The sequence below is a fragment of the Leptosomus discolor genome, chromosome 6, assembly GCF_034619465.1.
Source record: "Leptosomus discolor isolate bLepDis1 chromosome 6, bLepDis1.hap2, whole genome shotgun sequence".
NCBI lineage: Eukaryota > Metazoa > Chordata > Aves > Leptosomiformes > Leptosomidae > Leptosomus > Leptosomus discolor.
In genome coordinates, this window is record NC_141396.1 from 49,581,999 (window position 1) to 49,605,937 (window position 23,939).

Below are 23,939 nucleotides of genomic sequence, written 5' to 3' on the forward strand. Positions count from 1 at the left end.
AGCACTTACAGATTCTTCAGGAATTGTTCCATTGCACCTAACTGGAAATTTCCTTACTTCCTTTTTCTGGCAATTTTAACTTTCATGTTAAATGTACATCCCTTTCTGTCAGCTTCCATGTTTTCCAAGTCTGTTGTCTTCCATCTGGGAGCCACCTTTGTCCTTTATGTTAGGCTCTGCAAGGCTGGGAAAGTTAAACAGCCTCCGATGGATGGCTGCCCGGTCTCCTCCGCTGGCTGGCTGGTGGGATCAGAACTTGCTGTGCTTCCCCTCCACTCTTATGCCTGGAATGTAAACACACCTCCCAAAACCAGAGGAATAAACCAGCTGCTATTCACTCTTTTAACCATCTATTGAACAACAGACCTCAATGCCATGTTTATAAGGCAGAGTGCTGAAATGGAAAATAAGGGTGGGGAGGCAACCTTGAGAGGCCATCCTGCCTCAAAGTAGGATCAATTACATCTATTTAATTCCTGACTAATATGTCTCTAACTTGTTCTTAAAAAAAAAAAACCTTCAGTGATGGAAAGTCTACCACCCACACAGTCAACATATTCCAGTGCTTCCCCATCGGATCCACCTTCTGTGGCATGTTCTACCCAGTAATTCATCTACCATCTCTTTTGCTGCAATTAAACCCCATTATTACTCAACTGTACTATGGTACCAAGAACAGATTATTCCCTTTGTCTGTCTGCTGACCACATATACCTGAACATTGTTATCTTCTCTACACTTAATAACTCCAGATCAATCAGTTTTTCCTTTGACATCATGTTTGCTCCTAATCTGCTAACTGTGAGTGCCTCCAGTTGGTCCCTATCTACTGTAAGTTCAGCCTCAAAAGAGCTCAGCAGAGCAGAATACATTCACTTACGTGTCATGGTCCAACACCCGAATATACAACCTAGTGTGTCATTTCTTTTTTCACAATAGCAGGATGGGTTTGGGTCATATTAACTTTGTGATCAGCTGTCACCTTCTCCCGCAGAACTCCTAGCTACCTCCCCATGCTTTGTGCAGTTCATTGCTTTTGTTCATAGGTCCTTGCAGTACAGTTGATTAATTCTGTTATTTTTCAGGCCATTTCGCCAATGTATCAAGGTAATTTTGAATTCTAACCCTGGCCTCTGATGTACTTGCAAGGAGCACCAAGTTGACAACAAAAAAATGTAACAAGATTCTGCTGGTTTCTGCTCAAGACCACCATGAAGAGCAGTAGAGGCAGAGGGAGCATGCCCTGGCAGCAGCAGCCAGAGGCCTTTTCTGGGCTATATGACCCCTAGGAACTGGCTGTACAAAACTAAAAGCACATATTGCGCAACTGGGGAACCTCTCTTTTATTTGTTTAGCCAAGCTATCGATGAAAATATTGAACACAAACAGCCGAGGACAGACCTCTGTGGAAGTCCTTGATGCATACTTTCATTTTGACAGTGAGTCCCTGATAACTTCTCTGAGTATGAGTTTTCAACTTGTTTTGTGTACTCTTGATGGTAATTTCAGCTCCATGATATTTCCTCTGCTTATTTATGAGAATGTCATGTAAGACATTACCAAAAGCCTAACTAGAGACCCAGTAGCTGTCTGATCTACTGCAAATCTTCCATATATACAGTTTGCTCTGCTGTCACAGAAGGAAATCAAACTGGTTTATGCAATTTGTTTGTAAGAAGTCCATGCTGACTTTTACTTTTAGTACCTTGTTGTCTTCTAGGTGCTTACGCACAGCTTGACTGGCTGTTCTTGCAGTTCCCTGTGATGTCAGCCAACTGTCTGGACTTTCCCAGTTTGTTCCTTACACAGATGGGTGGCACATGCTTTGGAGAAGCAGTGGACACCCTTGTACAGTGAAAACAGCCAGATGTGGGGCTGCTTATCCTGCTCTACAGGACAAAGAGCAGCTGTGTCTCTTACTGCCCCGCTATTGCAAAGAAGATGTGTGCAGGTTCTGGGTGCAGGTGAGCCTCAAGTGTTTGTTTTGGTGGTTTCCTGGTTGATTAGCAGGGTCTGGAGAAGTGGGTGAAACACAGATGAAGGAGACTTGGATGCATCTTAGAGCACTTTGCCTGTGACCTGCCCTCCTCTCTGGGTTGATGCAGCACTGCCTTGGGCTAGAGCATGCCAAATCACCATCACCTGAGGGCTCACTGCTCAGTGTGTCTCTGAGATACAGCTTCTCTGAAATGTACTTCCTACCTAAGCAACGGGAGCCGCCAAAACAAACTACTAAAAGCAAGACAGTGAAGTATGTTGCCAGGACTCTTGGTAAAAGGTGAAAACTGGAGTCTCTGGGATCTTTCATGCTCAAGTGGAAACCAATATCAAAGCTCCATTGGTTTTGGTGAAAGGAGAATTCAGCCCAGGGGCTGTGACATTTAAGACTTCACAGATGAAAAGTAATGAGTCCTCCTGGTTCTACATGGGACTGTTTTTCTTTTCATTCTCATAGAACAGGTTTAAAAAATTACACTTGGCATTTGGTTTCCATGCTACCATTTTGTTGGTGTTGAGGGAATGCAGCAAGAAGTAGCTAAGTATTAGTTTACATAATAATGTTTCCACATGCCTGTATTTAATTTCCAGTTGTAAATCCAGGTTCCACTAAATCCCACTCTCATGCTGGTACATGTCCTTGTGAAACAGATACAGGGAATATTTCATGTTATAAATTTGGTATAGAGTTCCCACCTCAGCTGCCCATTAGGAAATTGCAAAAAGATTGCAACCTTCTTGTATTTTTGTTCCTGAAAGGGAATCTGATTGATGCTTCTTAAAAGCGGTTTGATATTGACTGCGTTACATAGAGATACATATGTAGTTTTTTTATAGTAAACACTTTTATTGCAAGTAGCCTTGTCTGAGATAGCAAAAACAGAAATGTGGTTTTCTAGGAACTAAGACCATAAAGGAAAGCTTTTATTCAAAAGGTGAGAGAGGATGGGTAAATATAACTTGTAACTGTGTAATGTTTTACACACTTCACGGTGACAAAGTCAGAGTCTCCTCCAGTTTGGCTCTGGGCATGGCCTGGTGGGGTTATGCCAGCCTAGGCAGGCTGCTCTCAAGAAGACCCTTCTGCTGCCCACCTACAGGCACCCTTCCCAGCTTCAGGAGTGTAGTCAGGGGTTTAAAGGACTGGAAATGACTAAGATTTTCTTTCCTCTACATCTTGAAGCATGGAGAGACGCTGTTGGCTGTTTGGTTTTTTGGTCACATTTTTTTGCATGTGGTTTCACTGCAAATCTTGGACCACTTTGAGTTTTCTGGTTGCCATTACACTGCTCACTGAGAAACACATTTATTATTGCTGTTGCATAATAGTTAACTTTAATATTGCCTAATAGTTAATTTAATATTTCATGTTGCAAATGTTAAGTGATGGGGATGGCATCTTCAGTCTGACACCCCTGCTTTCTCTTGCTTTCTTTATTTCTCCTGCTTTGGCGGGGGAGTTGAACTAGATGATCTCCAGAGGTCCCTTCCAACTCCTACCATTCTGTGATTCTGTGATTATTTGTAATCAACAGGCACGAACTAACATCACATAGGTTCTCCCATTACCACAGCAGGTATCTGCTCTCCAAGGATGAGGAGTACTAGCAAATGCTATGTTTGCTGTCTTCATTTTCTGGCTGAATGCAAATTATTTTCATCACCCCAGACAGTAGCAAAAGTCTCACAAATTCCTATACACCCTAGTTTTTGGAAGGCAACAGGACATTGATACAAAGATGACCTACAGCAAAAGCAGCGTGAAGTACCGAGATACGAACGTTTACATCCACAAATCACCACGCAGAAGTGCTCTCATTTTCAAAACCCTGAGCATTAAAAATTCTTCCATGCAATTCTGGGGGGTGTATTTTTCCATCTGTGGAAATTTTTAATTTTTGAGATGTTAAAACTTTCTTGTCTTATAATGGGTTAGAAGTGTAAATTTATAAACAAATGAATACGAATAGCCAAAAGAACATTTTTAAAAGTCAGCAAACATACATAATTCAGTAACCTCAATATTTTGATAAGTTTCAGTGATTTCTATTTTGGCTTTGATTTCAACATTTTTTACTATAATTATCTTACATTTCAAGTAAAAAAAAAAAAAGAATCTGGAAAACTAGACTTCTTAATGTTAAAAAAAAATAAAAAAGAAATTTGGGTGGTTGATCATCTCCAAGCTTTCTTAAAAGAAATCCAAAGAAATTAAACAGAGTTGTTCTGTTCCACAAAATGTTTCCATTTTGCTGACCTGGCATTTAATTTGCAAAGATCTATCTGAAATGCTGCTGACCACTTTTCACAATTACGCTGGCTATCATTGAGCACTTGGAACATTTTAAAATCCAGCCACGTATTTTGTGGCCATTTCACAAGATCCCCAAAGTTAGATTCACATTTTAACTGCTGCCCAAAGCATTTAGCCATGTATTTCAGTTCTCCCTGTGAATAGAAGGCTGGCTTCATTTTTCTCTGTATGTGAAGACAGCAAACGTGAACGGGAAATTTACAGTTGAAGAGGAACCCATCTATGCAGTGCAGTGAAGGCACTGAAGCTGCCAGTGTGGTGTCTATGGGTCTGCTGTCCTCTCCCACCATGCCAGCACAGGGCAGGGTTGTCTTTTGCTGCATGACTTCTGGATTTCTTCTGAATGTGATGAGCACATTCCATAGTTTTCAGGTCTGGCTGACAATTTCTTTAAAGGATGCAAAAAAGGAGCTTAAAACCCCTTAGAAAGAAGATTCTCATCCTCACACTAGTTAATAAGAAGATCAGACAGATTTGCTGAACATCGCCAAGTCACACCTGAACTTCTACATCCACAAATTCCTGGACTGCAGGAAGTCTTTTTCAAGATGGAAAGAGACATTTTCCCCTTCCTAGGATGTCTTCCAGGTGCTTCAGTGTGCTCCTCAGTTCATGTTGCAAAGGAAGGTAGGTAGTGGTGGCCTGAGCCTACCAGGTGTCTTCATGGCGAGGGACCTAATGTCTTGTTTCTCAAGAGTGTGGTTTATCTTCCTTGACTTCAACTGTGTCACGTTTGGGCATCTGGTCTCAGATAGTCGCTTATTTTCCTGCTGCAGTCATTGAAGAGATGGAAGTGCTGCAGAAGGTGATGCCTGCTCTGGGACATGTGCCCAAGATGCAATTTTAAATTATGCTTAACCTCAGATATCTACAGTTCCTTAAGTGCACCAAACTGAGCGTGCCCCTTACAAAACAGCACTGCTCTCTCCTACCTTCAGAGCCTCACAGCAGCAGGGTGAGCAGTGAGGGACACCTCATAGATGGGATCCTCTTCCCATGTTCCCTGGTGCTTAGAGCATCCTCAGGGGAGAAAGCCAGCTCCTTCACATGAATCAAACCTGGGATAAGGTTTGCCTGGGCTCACACAGGAAGCCTGTGGCAGAAAAGGGCCTGCACTCCAGTTCTTCACCAACAAACTATCTTTCTTACGCTCAAGATAATATGCCTTTACCATAAAGAAAGAAATGTCTCTAATTTGTGGTTATTTACAGCACTGTAAATCAGGCACATGCCACGAAGTACCAATAAAAATTGTTTAAAATCAGCCTTAAATAGCTAAACTCTCAACAGCAGCTCATAAAATGAGACTTGGCAGTTCTTAGGTAGTTATGGTTAAATTGACAGTCCTTCTGGGAGTTAAGATAGCCAAAAGCAGTAGTAGGTAGGAGTGAAGTGATAGATGGTGGAGCTTGTTGGTTGAAGAGCCTCTATTGCACGCTCCTGAGACTTCATATGTTTGCTGGCCCTGGGCTGGGAGAAGGGAGATACCAGACTTTGTCACTGAACACCAGCTTGTTGAATCATACGTCCATCACCTATATGGCCCTGGAAACTGCAAAGCCAGAAGAATGAGCTTTGGTATGAAGGAGTCCATTGCTGCCCACATGTAACAGGGGACTTTTCAGGGAGGAAGAAAGATAGAAGGAGAATTAAGTACAAAACAGGCTGAAAGGAAAGTTAAGGAAATCTGAAGAAGGGACCAACACCACAAATGAAAAAAGCCTATCCATAAAGAAACCAGATCTCAGCTCCTTTTAAAAAGTCAGGTGCGTGAGTTATATTAGCCTCAAGCCAGGTCTAACTTCCGCTGCCAGTAACCACTTCCACTGCCAATAACCCAAGCTGACATAACAGCAACATTAAGGAGGCTTGGGATTTTTTTTCTGTTGCATTAGGCATTCGTGTCTCTTTTCCACTTCTTTTTTTTTTTTTCTTTTTTTTTTTTTTTTTTTCCACAAGGTGCTTGTATTTTAGCCAACCTCCTCCCTTCTTGTTAAACAAGAGGAGTTTCAATATGGGGCCCAAAACTAAACACTGGCTCAGCAACCCAGCACTGTGAAAGCTGTTGGTTTGGGTCTCAATTCTGTTGCTAATGGGGATCGAGCACACCCAGACACTGGCAAACTGGCTTGTACAACATGAACTCACATCCAGGCTGGGTTCCTGTAGTCTCCCTTGCAGTGTGTCAAAGGAGTGCTCTCAGGCAATTCAGTCCTTTGCATCACGCTTCATCTCACTTTCCTGCTCTAGCTAGGCTAGGAAGGTATTTCACCAGAGCAGCTCCTAACTATCAGTATCCTTCTACACACAACAGCTCAGCCGTGCAGAGCAATACTATTGTCCTCTTTGAAATGGTGCACCAAAGCACAGTGAAAATTGAGGACATTGCTGTGGATGTGTGAAGGCATAGAACAAGCAATGATCCAAAAGGTGCACAGACGTATTCACACTGTGCTGAATCCAGTCCATGGTCTGCTGGGGACCTTGATGTAGCAGCTCAGGCTTGATGCCAAACTTGGTTACCCAGTTTCTGAACGAGACCATATTCCTGTCCAGCTGGCTCAGAGCAGGAATGCAACTGTCTGCACTTGGCTGTGGAAACATGCTTTGGCCCTTGGACCTTCAGAAATGCTTGGATTTGTTAGGTGAGATGCCTGGATTCCTTTGAGTTTCTTTCTGATTCTCCAAGAGTCTCACAGACTGTTCATAGTAACACAGGAATAAAACAGGGGTCTTTCATGCTTGAAGCTGTCACTGTGATCACTGATTTGGTGCCCACTGGACTTTAGGGCTGCTTGTGGATTACTGGAGGGTCAGGTGTCCTCAGTTTGTGCTGAGTCCAGGCTCTGTTTTCCTGCAAGTAACAGGCCAGGGTTTAAGAAAGTGTAGACACACTTTATAGCAGAACATGAGATTTCAAAGCAAAAACCACTGGTATGTGTGACAAAGTCAGCCATGATAGCCAGGGCTGCTCTGAGGTCCTCAGTGCTCTTTTGAATGTGAAAATTATGAACAAGACTTGCATAGCTCTGGTGGAGCTCAATTTATAGGAGCTTTGTTGCAGCTTTGGGAGGCTGAATGACTAGTGATGCTTACTCTATCTTTCATCCCACACAGGGGATGATCAGCAGATATACCCGTCTCCTCCAGACCTTGTAAGCCATGCAGGAAAATAAGGCCCAGGGCTTCCTCAAGACCAAAAGAAACAGAGGAATCACTGAGCCTGAAAACCTCTGGAAGGATTCCTGAAGGAGGGTCTGAGCTTGGTGGCTGCAGCCTCGCTGCTTGGCAGTGACTTGCTAGGCAGGGTGTGGTATGCCCCACCAGCATGCTACCCAATAGCCCTGACTGGCTCTGAGTGATTCCGCACACCAGTATTCACTCACTGTGGCGAAGCAGGGACAGAAGGCAGTTCTCTGGTACTCCAGGGCATCCCCAGGGCAACCACAAACTTCTTTCCCCAGTGCAGGTTCCCTTTTGACTAACGCAGAATGATTCCCACACTCTCTCCCACTGCTGGGGATGTCACAGGTGGGGACAAAGAAGGACTTTCTCGGCATCAAGAGTCTGGTGAGTTCCAGAAGCTCATGATTATCAGAGATCCCACCCATTGTTATCATTAAGGCTGCTCCCTGTAATAGCATCTCACATTTGGTGTTGTGGATCTCCACTGACGGACAGTTTACGTGGATAAAACCATCATCCATCAAAGCTGGGGCACATAATGAAAAACTAGCTGAATAAAGCAATAATGAAGAAACGGTTTTAAGGGTTTAAGCCCACACAGCCTCTCCTCCAGCCTAAACTAAATCCATTCTTCCTCACACAGTACAGAGGTGCTATCAACCTCCCTTCCCCACCTTCTCCTTCTAATCCACAGTTCAGTGGTTACTTCATGCACTTGCACATGGGCATCCAAGTCTAGCTGCCATCCTTTGCCAAACTCAAAGTTAAAACTTAAGCCACCAAGTTATCAAATGTCCTCAAAATGGCCTATGTGTTGTCCTGGGACTTGCTCTCAGTCTCCCTGGTGGAACCGCTTCACCTGGCACACATATTTATACATTAGACCACCAACTGAGAACACGAGGCCACAAAGTAAGAACTATAGCTCAGTGGTTGTAGCTGTTGTAGGATGCTGGAAGAGGAGACTGTGATCCTGATCCCAATGTACATTTCAACTGCTGAGAAACCTGGCAAAATTGGAGCTCCACTTACTCTCAATGGTTTGTAAGAGGTTGGGAATGCTCAGCTCTTGCAAATGATGTGACAGAGTAGGTGGGAGCAGAATGAGTTGGTTTCTTCATGTCAGACCTGGGTACAAAGTAGATGCTGAGAAGTTCAGCATCATTAGGATATAGGTGTTTCTATGCATTCCCAACAGCAAAAGTCAGGCTGTACGTTCTCACTCAGGAACTCACATATCAACAGAATATCCAAATCTCCACTGACATGTTGGATGGCCTCACATGCTACAGTGGTATACAAATATCACAGATAAGCAGGACATAAAACTTGAAAGTGCCAATCGCTCACCAAAACCTCAGTTATCATCCCTCCCATGCAACTGGAGGAACTCTGCTGAGGCACCAAAGTTAGGACACCAGTGAACTTCTAGATGGGCTGATTGCACCTCCTTCTCCACCAAGGCTCCACAGCTATACATGGTACTGTAGACAAATGTAGCCTGTACTCATAGAAAACCCTAAACAAACACAGTCTTTCCCAGCTCATGGACCGTCTCCAGCAACTCAGGACAGTGATCAGCTATGGCTTCCCTCTGCACTCCTCCAACGTGGAGGACTTAGAAGCACCATGCCATGTCGATGTTAGCAGCCATTAGCCTAAACTTGCTGAACAGTCATTTTCATCAGGGATGTGCTAAACTACATCACATAACTGTGCACCGCAAGGTGTATTAATCAAAAGATGAGCATTCCTATTTTGTCTTTGCCTATCACGTATTGTATCCCAGTACAGAGAAACCCTGACTATAAGAGGAAACCAGAATTGCAAATGACAGACAAATGAATATTTAATTCAAACCAGCAAGAGGTTGTTTGCAGTTATTTATTTTACTAAAATGGTTACATATGTTGAAACAAAGAAGAGCAATAGTAATAATGTTTGTTTTTCCAATATCATAAATAATTATTGAGTCTTCATTAGCTGTTGGCTCAGCACTGATCATGATTTTTGTTATTTAAAAAAAGACACACACATAATTCATTAGAATTTGTGTTTTCAGAAAACTCTAAAGCAGCAGTAGAAAAAAAAAATAAATTAAAGGAAATGGTAACAAGAAATTATGCCAAGTATTTCTTAAATTTAAAACCCACTTGATGTGTTTTACAGATTATTCTTTGTGCTTTGATCATTTAAAAAAAGAACCACGAACAAGTTGTTTATAGAATGGCTTGTCTTCTCCAGTTTTACTCCAGAGAAGTCCTCAAAAGTACCTTTTTTATATGACAAATTTTGTTGTCATTTATAGAGACAAAAACACTGTGAATATTTCTAACAGAAAAGTTTGTCAAAACCATCAATTTATTGTCACAAAATATTTAATACCAGAATAACTTATAATAGTATGAACAAAAGTGAAGTATTAACTCTCTGCTATTAGTTATAAACTCACATTACTATGTCAAAATCCAGTAAAGTATCAAAAATTAATGTCATGGAATCTTAGACATATAATGATGCAAGTCAGTAAAACATATACTTCAACTGTTCATACAGTCATGACATACATTTCTTGCTTGGCACTTTAAGTCAATGCAAATCAGCAATTTAGAAAACAAAGTAAAAATATATATGTACAAAATATTTTCATATCAAATCATTTTCATTGTACACTAAATAAACCAAACAACATGTTATGTTACATCAAGAAGTTTCTTAAGAAGTCACACTAAGTATCTTGCAAAGTATCTTGACTATTTTAGTGCAACTGGAACAGCCTCTACTTGCAAGTTAGTTTCATCATTAGCACAGTCCTGCTTCCATTGAAGTGGGAGTTCTGCCATGAAACTCAGTGGGAGCAGGACTAAAGTCTTGTCTTGTTCATTGATGGCTCACCAAAAAGAGAAACAAGGAAAGGGATAAGTAGGAAAAAACCTGACAGGATACCCACAGGAAAAAAATCCAAATCCTAGCAACAATCAGCTCTTTTCCAGTTTTCTGTAACTGATTCAGTATAAATTGGTTTTGGCTTTGCCACTGTTTATTTAAGCACTGTAAACCTCATTACACTATTGTTACATGACTTAAGAACAACTTGTACCCCTCCCAATAAAACTTAAAAATAAACCTGGTTTTATGCTAGTTATTACACTCAATAGCAGTCAAGTTTAGAGACATGACATTTAATACATGGTTTAGTATCTACTTAAAACCCTTCCACCTTAAATGCTGAGATTTCTCAATGTTTCATTTCCCACTTGTGTTTCTAGTTTGGGCTTTGATAGTTCATATTACACCTTTTTCTCACTGAAACGTGAACTGTCAATCAACTGTCCTCATTCACGCAGTACCTACAAAATAAAAACGTTTAAACCACATTAAAGTAATAAGTTCCACCCTGGAAACTTTTTTTGAGCTCCACTGGAAATAATAAATGGTACTATAGATTTAGTTTTGTACAAGAAGAAATCAATTTTAGTTCTATCAAAACTTCATTAAGTCACTAGCAAAGCTTTAAAATTACAGAAATTCAACTTGAATTTACAGCTAGCCTGGCTAGAACTTTCTCAACCAGAAATCTTTAATGAGCAACACAGCTGGGAGCATATGTATAAGTTCAAAATAATCTGAACAATTAACTTATTTTGTAAATTTGTGTGTTCTAGAGTATTGCACTTTTCAAAGGAATGATTTTGGTATTTTAATATACTGCATATACAGGTAAGAAACATGCATAACAACCTCATTGTCACTTTGACAAAACATACTGTACAATTTTTATAACACTGTTGATTAAAAAAAAAAAGGATGTAACAATTTAATTAAGACTTGTCAATTTGTACAAGTCAAATAAGCACAACTCTCCAGGGCCTCCAGCAGTAATGTGTTTAGCCCTAGGCTGCTTAAGCCCACTTAGAATAATATACAAAGTTTAAGCATTATGGCATTGTCATTTTGAGGCATAGTACTGTTGTACTATGCCCACGTTATAGCTTATTTTTTGAAAGCAAGGCACTTTAATAGCAATGCAAACATCTTATGCGCACTTTGATTAACATAAAATAAGTTAATGTTTTGATAAAACCAGTTTCTTATAATTTACATGCCTTTTATAGAAGCAATTGAACATTTCATTTAATACAATGAAAATGTCTGAGTCAGATGGAAAATTATTCTTTTTTAAGTGACCATACTGTAAAAGGGGGCCTAGTTTCCACATTTGCCTCATATCTGTGAATCTGATTTTGCTGAAAACCAATCCTGTGAGGAGAATGTCCGTTTGATAGGAAAAAGAAAAAGGACCCATCTCTTAAAACTGCTGAACTAATGGCACTTTAACAGTCTTTACTTCTGATATATGTGATGATTTCTGAATGATGCAGCTGGCAGTTCCCTGCAGTTTATCCTTCCCCTGGGCAAGGTTCGTTAGGGCCATAGCTGCGTTGATCTCCTTCCAGTATGTTTCATCTTTGCTGGTTCCTTTTCTGTTAGCTGCGCTAGATTCAAGCAATAACAAATATTTACATGTACAGCTTACATAGCTACGTGATGTCAGGAAAATCATCATCATAATAATTTTGTAAAACTGTGAAGTCCCTTACTCACCTTTCACACTTATTTGGTCCATTCTCCAGAGCTTCTGAAAACAGAAAAAAAATATGTCTATTTTCTTTTAATAGTTTTTAAAACAAGCAAGATCATGGAATAGGCATATGGAAAAATAACCCAAGATTAATTCAAAAAATAATACCAGATTTCCAAATAAAATCTTTTTTTTTGACATATATACAGGGCCAGCTTCATGCAAGTGTCTGCCTGAAGAAGTCTACACTGAGCTTGGAGCAGGGCACATGTCAAAAAAAATGTTGTGAGGAGATTCCCAAGACATGAGTGTACAGATACAAGCTTTGGTGAGGCAGAATCTCACGAAGTCTCACCAATACCACACCGGCAGAACTGCTGCTGAACCCCGCCCAGAGCACCCCACACCAGCCCATGCCTGGGAAAAAGTTATCTTGGCAATAGTGAGAATAAAGCTGGTCTTGGAGGTCCACCTGCATTTTGCGAGGTGATATAGTTCTTCAAAACATACATCTCAAGGACATAAGGAATTGCAAAACCCAAAAATAAAAATCAGCTTCATTGCCCTTCAGTGAACGCCTTCTTGTATGCACTAAAAATAGGACTTTCACCCATGCATGCATGGTACGTGTGGTTTTTAATGCGCCCCTTGCCCAGGCTGTGACTCAGTCACAGAGGCAGGCTGAGAAGGACACAAGTAACAAGCACACCGGGTTAACAGCCTTCAAAGATGAAATTGCATCACAGGCATAAGCTACACTCTTCCATCAAGAGTCCCATTTGTTCATTCATTAAGTCCTCACATCGCAGAGAAGCCAGAAATATTTACCAGGCAGAAACGTATAAGCTTTATTCAGTAGGTTTGCTATCCTGACACAGAAACGCATTATAGAGGAGCAAGAAGCTGATGCCTAACTGCAACGCCTATGGAGAACAAGTCAAACAAAAGAAACAGTAACAGCATGAGCACTAATGACTACAAGAACCAAAAGCCTCTAAACACAGCATAAATCTCATAAAGTAGTGCACCTCTTTATGAGGCTAGATTCCCAACTAAAAATCAACTTTATTGCTACATTTCCATCAGATTATTAATTAAAAGTTGATCTTTTGTGTAAACAGAGCTTCCAGTCAAATAGGTCGCAAAGCACATTGCAGCCCTTGGTAGCTCTCCACTTACGAGTGACTTTGCCTACCACCGACCAGCAGCCTGTTTTCTCATACAGCCAACCTGTGTCGAACAGCTCAGCCCAGCTGCACTCCCCAGCACTTGGTAGTGACCACTGAAGACCAGTCTCACCAAAGAAATGCACACAGACCAGCTGTAATTTCAGAAGTCAGGTGTTTGCCAAGCTGTTTGATTTAGCAGACCTCCATCCTTTCACAAAACAGATTTGTAAATAAATGTCCACAAGTGACCAAGGTTTACATTTTGTTCCAGAAGAGCACATCTTGAATCAGTATCTCTTAAGCTCTCCTAGATCAATACTTGAAAGGGATTCAAGAGGGGGAAGTTCAACCTATGCAGAGGAGAGGGAACCAAGGAAAAAAGAAACATTTGATCCAGAGAGAGGTACTAAATGACACCAAAAGTCTCCTTCATGCTGTACTTTGCTACAAATAAATTTTCAGCCCTGCTCCATTTTCTTTTTTAATAGAGACAATTTTAAAGGGGGTTTAGGACTGAATAGGTCAGTAGGTATAGAAATGGAAATGGCAAGTAATAGAGAACGTTGTTGCCAGAGCAAACCTGGATATAAATACACCTCTCTCAAGCATCTGTCAGTTTCTTCTGCTGTTGGAAAATATTTCCTATGAACAAAAAAATTGCTTGTACAAACTTCTGAGGAAAGTAGGTGTGAATGGTGACACACATTCCAACTCCAGCGTTTATTTGAAGGAGTATTTGCAAATATTTTTTACTGGTGTTTAGCCAGCTCTCAAAGAAAGTGGCTTGCCCATGGTGTACAAAAGCAGTAGCAAAGCTAAAAAATAAGATCCAGGAGCAAAGAGCTACCCATTCTTCAACTTTGCTAAAGATTTTTCCTGAATTACAGGTCTTTCTTCATGCCATTCAGATTTTATGGTTTTTTCCAACAGATAATTTATGTCAAAGAAACTCGAAACTGAGTTACAATAAACCCATCATTGATAATTTGCAAAGCTCTTGCTAATAACTGCTGTAAAAGCATGTTAGTACAATGAAGTCTGAAAATCCAGTGCATTTCAAAGCACAGGCCCTCTTTTTCTTGCCAAAAATCCGTTTCTGCTATACCAAACCTCTGACAGTATATCCCAGTTTGCACTATCATAGCATCCAAGCAGCTCACATCTGTCTGAACAGCCCTTAGTGAAGGAAATAAGTATTACATCATTTTCTGGATGAGGATAACCACATTGAGTGAGACAAAGACCAGTCCCCATGCTCTCCTTGACATTTTGTCCATCAAAGCAACTAGACCCAACTCAAAAGGAGGAGTCGGGTTCACCTCACTTGCCATGATCTGCCGTCTAATTCATATATCTTTATCCAGACTCCATTCACAAAAAACAGAGATGTCCTCCAAGAAGTGGTTTCAGCCCACCTGACAACGCAGTCCAACATCCCTGAGTGCTGCTGCAAAACCAGGCCATGAAGCCTTCTTCTATGGCCACCTCCTCCCACTGTTTCCCTTTGGGCAGCATTATCATTCATGTGGATATGCTGTGAGCTGCATGAGCAGGGGACCATATCTCTCCTTTTGAAATAAAACTCGTGGTGTAACTACACCCTTAACCTCGTAGCTCAGCTTGGAAGAAACACAGTCTAGCTGTTTCTAGCTCTTCACTGACAAGAGAGGAAAGATAGATGACAAAATTTTATCAAGTTAAAAAAAAAAAAAAAAAAAAAGGTGAATCTTGCCCGACATTTTTCTTTATCTTTTGCAATCTACCTGCTCTACCCCTGACTACTAATTAAAGCTTTTGGTAATTCAAGTTTTTGACATCTGACATACCTGCACAACTGCAAAGTGTATTTCAACTGCAGAAGCAACATTTTGGTGAGACTGTTTAATGAATACAATCAAAGAACACCATTCTCAATATGGAAAGTGTTCAGTTTCTTGATCATTGCACAACGTGTTCCTAGATTTCTTCCCTGAGGCAATAAGGAAATGGCACTGGGTAACATCTCTGGAAATGGTGACGGAAGGGATGGAAAAATGAGGCAGCATACTGAATCTCACTGAGTAGCCTCAGCTAAGCACTCACTCCACAGCAAGTGCTGATGGGCAGACCTTGCACTTCACTCATGAGCCTTCTCTCACTACATGAGAGGCAGCACTTTATACAAGGTACCAAGGATTCACCATAGCTGCCCTCTCCAAGTGCTGTGGTTAACTTTAATCTAATATGCTTCAGGTGGCAGCCACCTCTGGCCTCTCCGGAAAAAGTGTGGTCCTCTCACTATTTGGATCAAGGCAGGCTGTCACTCAAATTTCAACCCCTACAGACTTGTCAAGCTTAGATCAATGTGTCAAGTGACTCCAGAGAAAGCCAGTGCTGATGCATTATTATATTCCACACTGTTCCGAAGACTTATTTGATAGGGTCTACACTGAAGTTTATCAATAGCATACCACTGGCCAGCACAAATAACTTTCCTAAACAAAGTATAGTTGTGCCCAATAGCATATTTATTAACTGAAACCCAGAGAAGCTGCTGCTGAAGGTAGTTTTTGTCTCAGAAAGCAATGTGCTTCTTGTGAAAGGATGTTGGTCGGCTTTCAGCATATATTGAGATCCTATAGTAAGTCTACTTAGTATTAAACATCAGAAACATCTTTTTGTAACAAGTTTGGAAATCATTTAAAACAGTGGTCATTTTCTCTGCAACTGGAAAGTTCTAAGCACTATGAAAATGGAAACTCAATCATTTATAATTAGGGATTGTCATATATTACACTTTCTGGTGCTTCATTCTGCTCCCAGTCGCAAGCATCCAGAGAATCAGCTCTTGCCTGGCCAGGAATGTCTCATTCTGCTCTCACCATCCACCCAAAGAAACCAGCAAGGCGGGATATTTGTTTCCTCTTGTTTATAATAGGAAATCACTATAAATCACTTACCAATGGAATCTTGTATACCTTTCCATTAGTATGAGCTTTCAGTATACAGTTTACTGTAGCACGCAGTGCCAAGAGTGTAGTTACCCAACAATACCAGCTTTGTGATGCAGTATGGTATTTTTCAGGACTCACATAATTATTAATAATATATGTAGCATATATAGGGTTTTTTTCACCACAAAATTTCCTCATAAATATTCACTGGCTGACCCTGACAGCTCTCTTGCAAGGTAGCCTGCAGTCCCATTTTAGCAGAGATGGAAATGAGTCTCAGAATTCCAAAGACAACATGCCTAGGCAATACTTTGACCATTTCAAAAGCATTTAAGAGTAGATTTTTCCAGGATTTCTCCTATATTCAAAAAGTGTTTTCTTTCGTTCTTCTGCTATCAGAAAGGCCCATCCAAAAAAAATAAACCCTAGGGTTCTTGCAGGCAAACCGTCCTTAAACTGGACAATAGCATCACTTACCTCCAGTACATGGCCATTACACCTGACTGTTGCCAAAATAATATACAAATAATTCACAAGATATACATCTAAGCACATACACAGTACCCTTTTACATACTGCATCCAGTATTAGAGAAGAAAGCCAGGGCATAAATGCTTAGCACGTATGCATACTCCAATTTACAACAGACAAAAGCTCTCTGGCTACGTGGTCCTTGTGGCACATTCAAATATTTCAGAACAATTCAGACCCTTACTGTTTGCCGAGTCCAGACTAATAACTTTTACATACTTGGATGACTTCAGGGGTGTGCTAAATAATATTAATTACAGTTACATTTTATTCTTTGGATCTAAGAATTCTGACGTAAGAATATCACACGTGTGTGGTGATGAACTGCCTTCACCTAAAGGCCTTGCCGGGAACAGCAAAGGAACAACCAACCACTTACATAGGATCAAGAAGCATCCACGTTGTTCCCCAGCTTGGTGTTATATACAGCTCAAGCCGAACTGCAACAACTGGCTTAAAACCCTGCTTTGTGTTATCAGGTAACACTGACAAAGCAAAGATGGCTTGAAACCAACAGGGGAAAGAATGTGTGAATGAGGGAATGAGACAGAGAGGAAAGGGTACAGAACATTATGTTGCAGGGAAAAAAATGGACATGGAAGTCCAGACACAGTAGGTCAGTCCCACATGACCATCATATTTCTTAGCTACTTAAACATGTACAGATTCCTGATGAATTACACACCTTCTATTCTAGCTCAAAATGAAGAGAAAGAAAGAACTGCTGGCCCCAAATGGTGAACACTATAAAATATTCGTTGGTTCAATAAAAGGTCCTGTATAACTTATCTTCATTTTAAAATTGGCAACGTTATTCAGCTGTTTCTCTCACTGCTTCTCCTGAACTTTCTTTTGTTGGTTTTGGAGAGTCTGGCTCAACATGTATTGACCAGCATTTTCAAAACAAGCAAGAAGAGGAAAAAGAGGGAGGAACAGGAAATAAATTGGGGCAGCTGAGTGAAAAATGAAGTTTACATGTGTGAGTAAATTAGTGGTGAGATGAGTTATTTCTGTAGGTCACACACACCCCTTGACTCTAGTATTTTCCAAACCACAATTTCAGGGCACGTACGACTTTCAGGTCTCTGGTTCTCGGAGAACAAAATTGGGTTAACTGGAGTTAATATTCCCGTACTCTTCTGCACTGACTCTTCTGCAGCTCCTTCCCTCCTAAAGGATCCCATGAATCATACAACATCACTAACATTCACCCACATCTGGGGAGGGAAGATGGCTTAGCCCATGCTGCTCAGCAGTGCAAGGGAGGGGAAATTGTAGCCCAAAGCACCAGGACAGGCCCTTTCCTCTTACAAGAAATGTCATTTAATCTTCGTGCAAAGACTCTAGCATCTTTTGAAAAATCCCAGTACAACAAACCTCAGCTCCTCTAGCTTGAATTGGAGGAAGCAGGAGTTGGCCTTCCCATGCTTACACTTGCTGGGCTCCCATTTTGAGCCTGATGTGAACAGACAAATAAATTCCTGACAGTGGATACTGCTCAGCCAGTGACCCACACTACCATAGGCTTTCTACACATAGACAGGACTCATCCAACCCAGCACATAAACCCTTAAAACCCTTTTCCTTTTGCATGATCCTCCCAAGTTTCCTCAGGGACATCAGACCTATTAAGGATGAATTATGGAGAAGCATAGATAGAAAAGCTCATGCTGGAAGAGACTCCAAACCGCAGAGTTTCCTACAGAATTGTTCCCCAAACTCACCCTGGTGGCTGGCCTCCTGCAGACCCTGGGCCACCTCCACAGAGAATTCGCTCAGTGTTGTCCCTTGGGAAGCCACTCCTGCCCAGAGCAGGTCCTGGACTGGACAGGTCTGTGTGAAATGGTCCGGCTGGGACTGGCAGTGCTCGTGCAGCAGAGCCTTTTGGTGGAGGGAAGGAAGTCCCTGCTGGAGTTTCAGATGACCTGCGGCTGCGAGACACGGTGAGGCAGTGTGACCTGGGAGTGCACATGATACCAATCACAGATGGTCCAATCTCAGAGGGGTACCGGATTTCTGCTGACAAAGATTTATTACCATGCCCTTTTGTTGGGTGGGAGGAGGAAAGCTGTCAGAAACTTGCAGGAATGAGCTCTGGGCCGAGACTCTCAAGAAAACTCCTTTTCAGCAAAGCTTTCATTTACGGCTGCTCTCTCTTTCTTCCAGGAGGAGGTTATGGAGCAGCTTGTAATGAAGTCACTCCCACAACCCCATTACCTCACTCCTTTGGCTTCACAGTGACACCAAGTATAACAACTGACCTGTCATCAGCTGTTACGTCCTTTCAGATGAACAAACTGCATAATGACAATTTATGTTCACAGTGACAGCTACAGTGAATATTTTTCCCTGTTCTCCCAGTGTTTTTTCTTCCAGGAACAGCTTTAGCCCTGGTCTGACCTCTTCTATTAAGACCTATAGCTTGGGTCTTGCCAATGTTGGAAATATCCCTTTGCCATCATGCCTCAGACCAAGCCTTTTCAGGGAAATCCTTCTTTGAAATTCGCTTCTTGCACCAAAACATCAGATATAAGCTTTAACTGTGAGGTTTAACTGGTACCACTCAAGTTTTTTTCTGGTATACCTGGGAACTTCAAGACTTTTTTCCCCTGTGCAGCCTGGAGCCTGCTGAAGTGGGAGTAGGCATCTAGTTACATTTTAATACATGTGATTTTTATAAAATGAGTGTACATGCCCACAGAGACATGTACATATAAACCATAAAAGAGAATTGAGTTTGCAAGTCTATGTTAACATTTGCATTAATAAGTGCACTGAAAACCCCACATAATAGTAGGAGCAGTGCAAATGGTCTTACAGTCTTGGGCTATGCACCTGCATGTAAGAATTTATGAGTTAGCAAACTAGATACAAACCTCGTGTAAATCACTTCATTGTTCAGGCTGTCATGGTTGGCTCTAAATTTCCCATGACCGGTGACAGCGTGTTCTCCTTGGTGAGATGCAGGGCACTGTGTGAGACTTGTTTTCTTAGCCAGACTTTAGCAGAGCTTATAATGGGAGTCAGGGCTGTGTTGGAGGCGAGCTGTTAACAAACTGACGGTTATATGGTATTATTTTCTTTTCAAGTTTGCTGCAAAGCTGACTGAAATAAAATCTTTCCTCATTGAGTTGGCATGTAATTAATAGTGTAATGATTAATTAATAGTGTAATTAATAGTGTAATGATTCCTTGGTGATAGGCTCCTACATGTGTTTCATAATGCATAAGCAAATATCTGACCCAGGCTTCATATTTTTTGGTGTTATTTAGAAAGGGCTTTACAGCACATGCTGTGCTGACTGGAAGGATGAAGTAGTTAGCCCTCCTATTGCAAACTGTTATGGATTAACAGTGAGAACCAAGTTAGGCAGCAGTGAAGGTCGAGGGTGGAACAAATCAAAGAGGAGAAAGGAGAAGAGGGGGAAAAAAAAGAAATAAAGGAAAGGACATGGGAGATACTAAAAAAAAAGGAAATGAGAAAATGGCAAATGAAGATTCATTAGGAAAAAGAAGAGTCTGGAGTATGGAGGGAGAAAACATACCACTCTGTTAATTTTCTTTATTTTTAATATAAAAATATCCTTTTCCCACCCAGAAATCCCACTGTTGTGCAGGCAGGCACGTTCAGGGTTTCACTCTGGTTCTAAAGTTTAATTGGGAGCTCTTAAAGCCTAAAATAAGGCTTTAAAAGTAAAAATCTAAAGTCAAATGCAGCCAGGGCAAGCATTATTACACTCCAGCTCGATTGTTTTTCATTAAAAAAGTGGGGTGAAAGGGAGGGTTTCAAAGCCATATTTCAACCCTAGGCTGACACTACAGCAGTAAAATCTGATTTTGTTATGCTAGTTGGCTGTGGGTTTGGGAGCAGACCCTACAAATGCGGTGTAGCATTATGATATGAATACGTGCACACAGGGTATTTTCAGAAGCCTCCTGCAGAATTCGGGGAAACGTGCCCCCCTGATTCCCGCGGCCCTGCTTGCAGGAGCCAGCTCCTCTCCTGCCCCTGGGAGCCAAGCAGGCTCAGACATGGCATATGCTGCAGAAAGGCAATTTAAATTACAAGGTGCTGTATTTTCAGGCAAGTGGAGGAACTTCTAAGTGAATGCCAGAACTGATTTCCAGGGTGTGTTTAGCCAGCAGCATGGAGTAAAGACTGGGTAAGTCTGTCAGGGAGAGGAAATTCACTGTTTCTTTCACTTGTCCATAAGATAAAGACTGACAAACATGATCTTTTTAAACATAGCTACTTCCATCCACTGCATGGGGTACTGGGATGTGAACAATACTTATGGCCAAATAGTAAACCCCAGGTACCTAAGTTATGTCCCAAACTTACTGCGCTCTGTGCGATCACAAGCATAAAAATTCAAACAGCTTGTAAGGAAGGGCATAAGCACGGACAGGGCTCCAACAGTTGAACAGATGTAAAAACGGCTGTAAGCTGCAAAAGAGCCCCACGGTAACCCCAGACAACTGTTCCGCAACAGATCCCACAAATCAAGGGATAACGTGAAATTTAAAAAATTATTTGTATCTATAAGGAGATACAGATATATTCATATATATACATTATCCGTACCTCCTTCTATATTATGTGTGCATAAAACCAGGAATGCCTAAGCAGTCTGCCTTCCCACTAAGCATACTGTGAGATACAGCAGTACAATCACATGTGGTATTTTCTGCGGTCACCGCCTACCTGAAGGCACAGGACGGACCTGCTCTGGGGCCAAACCTGGAGCAGTAGGTGAGAACTTTCCCCACATAACCTCAGCGCCATGGCACAGCAGCTGCAAGGCTGTTGCAGTAGGGGAATGCAAGAAGATAAAAGATAGTCAGATGGATTTAACAACGCCAAGTAAATCATGTTAGTGATTGACAATCTCTCTGCTTTTGCACAGGTTTGTGTGCAGGGCTGGACAAGCTACTCCAACCAACCTTTTCACAGATGCCACTGTACATTCCCCAGTCTCTGGGCTCTGACTCGAGAGCCTGGGATGTTATCTTCAGCAGTGCTGAGTGCTCAGAGGTGCAAATGAGGTCAGCAAGAGCTGTGCTTTGAATGTATAAAGAACCGAGAAATCATGAACATCCACAAGGTCTTAGGTATCTAAAATTACTTCAAATTGCAATTGTTTGGTGCCTCAGTGCCCCATTTGTGAAATCCTACAGACATCTTACGAAAACAACTTTAATAAAGTTTGCAAAGGACCAGGTGGAACGTATCAAATGGCACTGAACAGCACATCACAGAATTAATCAACCTATCCTCAGAGATGCTCAGCTTCATTCACATTAGAGCTTTGCTGGTAAAGAAGTGGCAATGAGCACCCAGTGAGGATGTGAGCTCAGTTTTGAGGCTTCTTTCAAACTGGGTCAGCTCACATATGTCAGAAAAGTATCTCTTTCCTCATCTAGCTAGAAAAGTGATGGGAACACCTTTATTCAGCATCCTGAGGAATTACAGGAACCTACACAGAAGGCCGTAGTCACACACCTTGCTGACCATATGCAGAATAACCAGCAGAAAGAAACATTGCTGAGTGAGACACAGGGGGAACAGTTGCCAGTAGATTACTATTATCTCCAATTGCACAAAAGTGATTTTAGTGTTTGATTGCATTATCTTTTTAGTCAAGTTTTTAGTTCTGCTCCCTTTGCCTTCTCTTGTGAAGCTATTGCAGTCTTCACACTCCTGCTCACCACAACTTACACTGTTATTATTTCCATTACAGGATTTCTTCCCAAACCTAAATATTCCCAGACACCTTCTGAACAGGCCCTCAGAGATTCTAGTAAACTGGGAGGTATATCAAGAAGGGCTGTGTTTTCAGTTTTCCTATTCACCAAGCAAGTGAAAGGCAGTGCAGCAAACCAGACAAAATGGGGAAGGCTCTTGGAGCAGAAGAATCGCATGCCCAGAATTATTCAGGAAGACGTACCTATTTGCCAAGAGGTTTTGAAGAAGCAGAAACACCTCCTCCTTCTAAAAACTTCATATTGTATTTAAAATGGTTCGAGTCCTAGCACAATGCAATTTCAGTGACTTTGTAGGAGAATCGTACTTAGAAGAGCTCCAAGACTCACGGCTATCACGGAGATTGGTGCAGTGTAATACATCAGCCAGACTACGCTTGAATCCTCAAGGAGCATGAAAACCTTAACACTGCAGATGCTCACTAATTGGAAGTTGCAAAAGCCCTTCACAGCAGAGTCTTTGCGTAAGACAGATGAGGCTCCTGCACTCCAAAGGAGCATGTGTGGGAGGTCCTGAAACAGTAGTAGGCCAGTATTTAACATTGCAAAGGCCTTGGATGTGAACAGCTTTGTGGAAGGAGATGGAATTGCTCTTTTGGCAAAACATGTGAAACTGTCTGTGATAACGAGAACGAGAGCAAGGATGACTGAACAAATATTTGCACCGAATGCCTTGTCAGGACAGTGAAATTGCTACTGATATGATCTTTACTTTCAATGTTACTGCCTCTGACAGTCTTACAGAATTTGCAGATGTTTATTGGCCACTAAATCATTCTTCAAGAATGTTGACTCCGTTCCCAAACCTGAAGAGTCTGAATGTGAAAGGGTTTGTTATTCAACACACTCTGCTGCTTTTGGAGACAGTGGTTTTCAAGAAACCAGCAGGGAAGCATCGTCAACTGATAACAACACAAGACTGAATTCAGACTTCTCAGCACTCCGGGCCCCAGATGCTGAGGCATGCTTGAGTAAATGTGCACCACGTAGCAGGGCATTGTGTATCCACGTGGCACAGCACACTGCCTGAGCTGTGACAGCAATGCTACGCCACATTAAAGGACCTATATCATAGTGAAGATTGCCGTGGACAGATAGGGCTTACTAGCTCATCCTGACCTTGACATACTGCTTGCAGTTCTCAGTATAGCACAGTTGCGTGAATTTTGGTGCCTCTGTAAAATTCACTCCATGACACTGCAGAGATCATTACTGTGCCGGTCGGCTCCTCTAACTGTAGGACACACTGCATAACAACGAGGCGTATTCAAACCCTCTGCCATTCATCCCAGGAAGAGCAGTTTGCAAAGACGCAATTGCCGAGCTGTAAAGGACCCTAAGCCACAGTATTTCAAGCCAAACGGATTTGCCTTCAAATAGAGAGTATCCGAACCATGGGCAATATGCCCAGGTTGTTTCTCTGAGTGAAGATGCCAATTCTCTGAGATCATTGCAAACGGCTC

The 23,939-nt window shown here is 41.6% G+C and overlaps 1 protein-coding gene across 1 annotated transcript in view; it reads right to left on the reverse strand.

Annotated features, from left to right (window-relative positions):
- Positions 1-11,807: 11,807 nt before the first annotated feature.
- The window catches only part of MKX (mohawk homeobox), a 45,518-nt gene continuing 33,386 nt past the window's right edge, over positions 11,808-23,939 (reverse strand). Inside the window, exons 6-7 of the mRNA XM_086467051.1 lie at positions 12,104-12,137; positions 11,808-11,994 (exon numbers count right to left, since the gene is read on the reverse strand). Coding sequence (XP_086323177.1) covers positions 11,808-11,994; positions 12,104-12,137 — 221 coding nt within the window. The remainder of the gene's footprint in view (positions 11,995-12,103; positions 12,138-23,939) is intronic.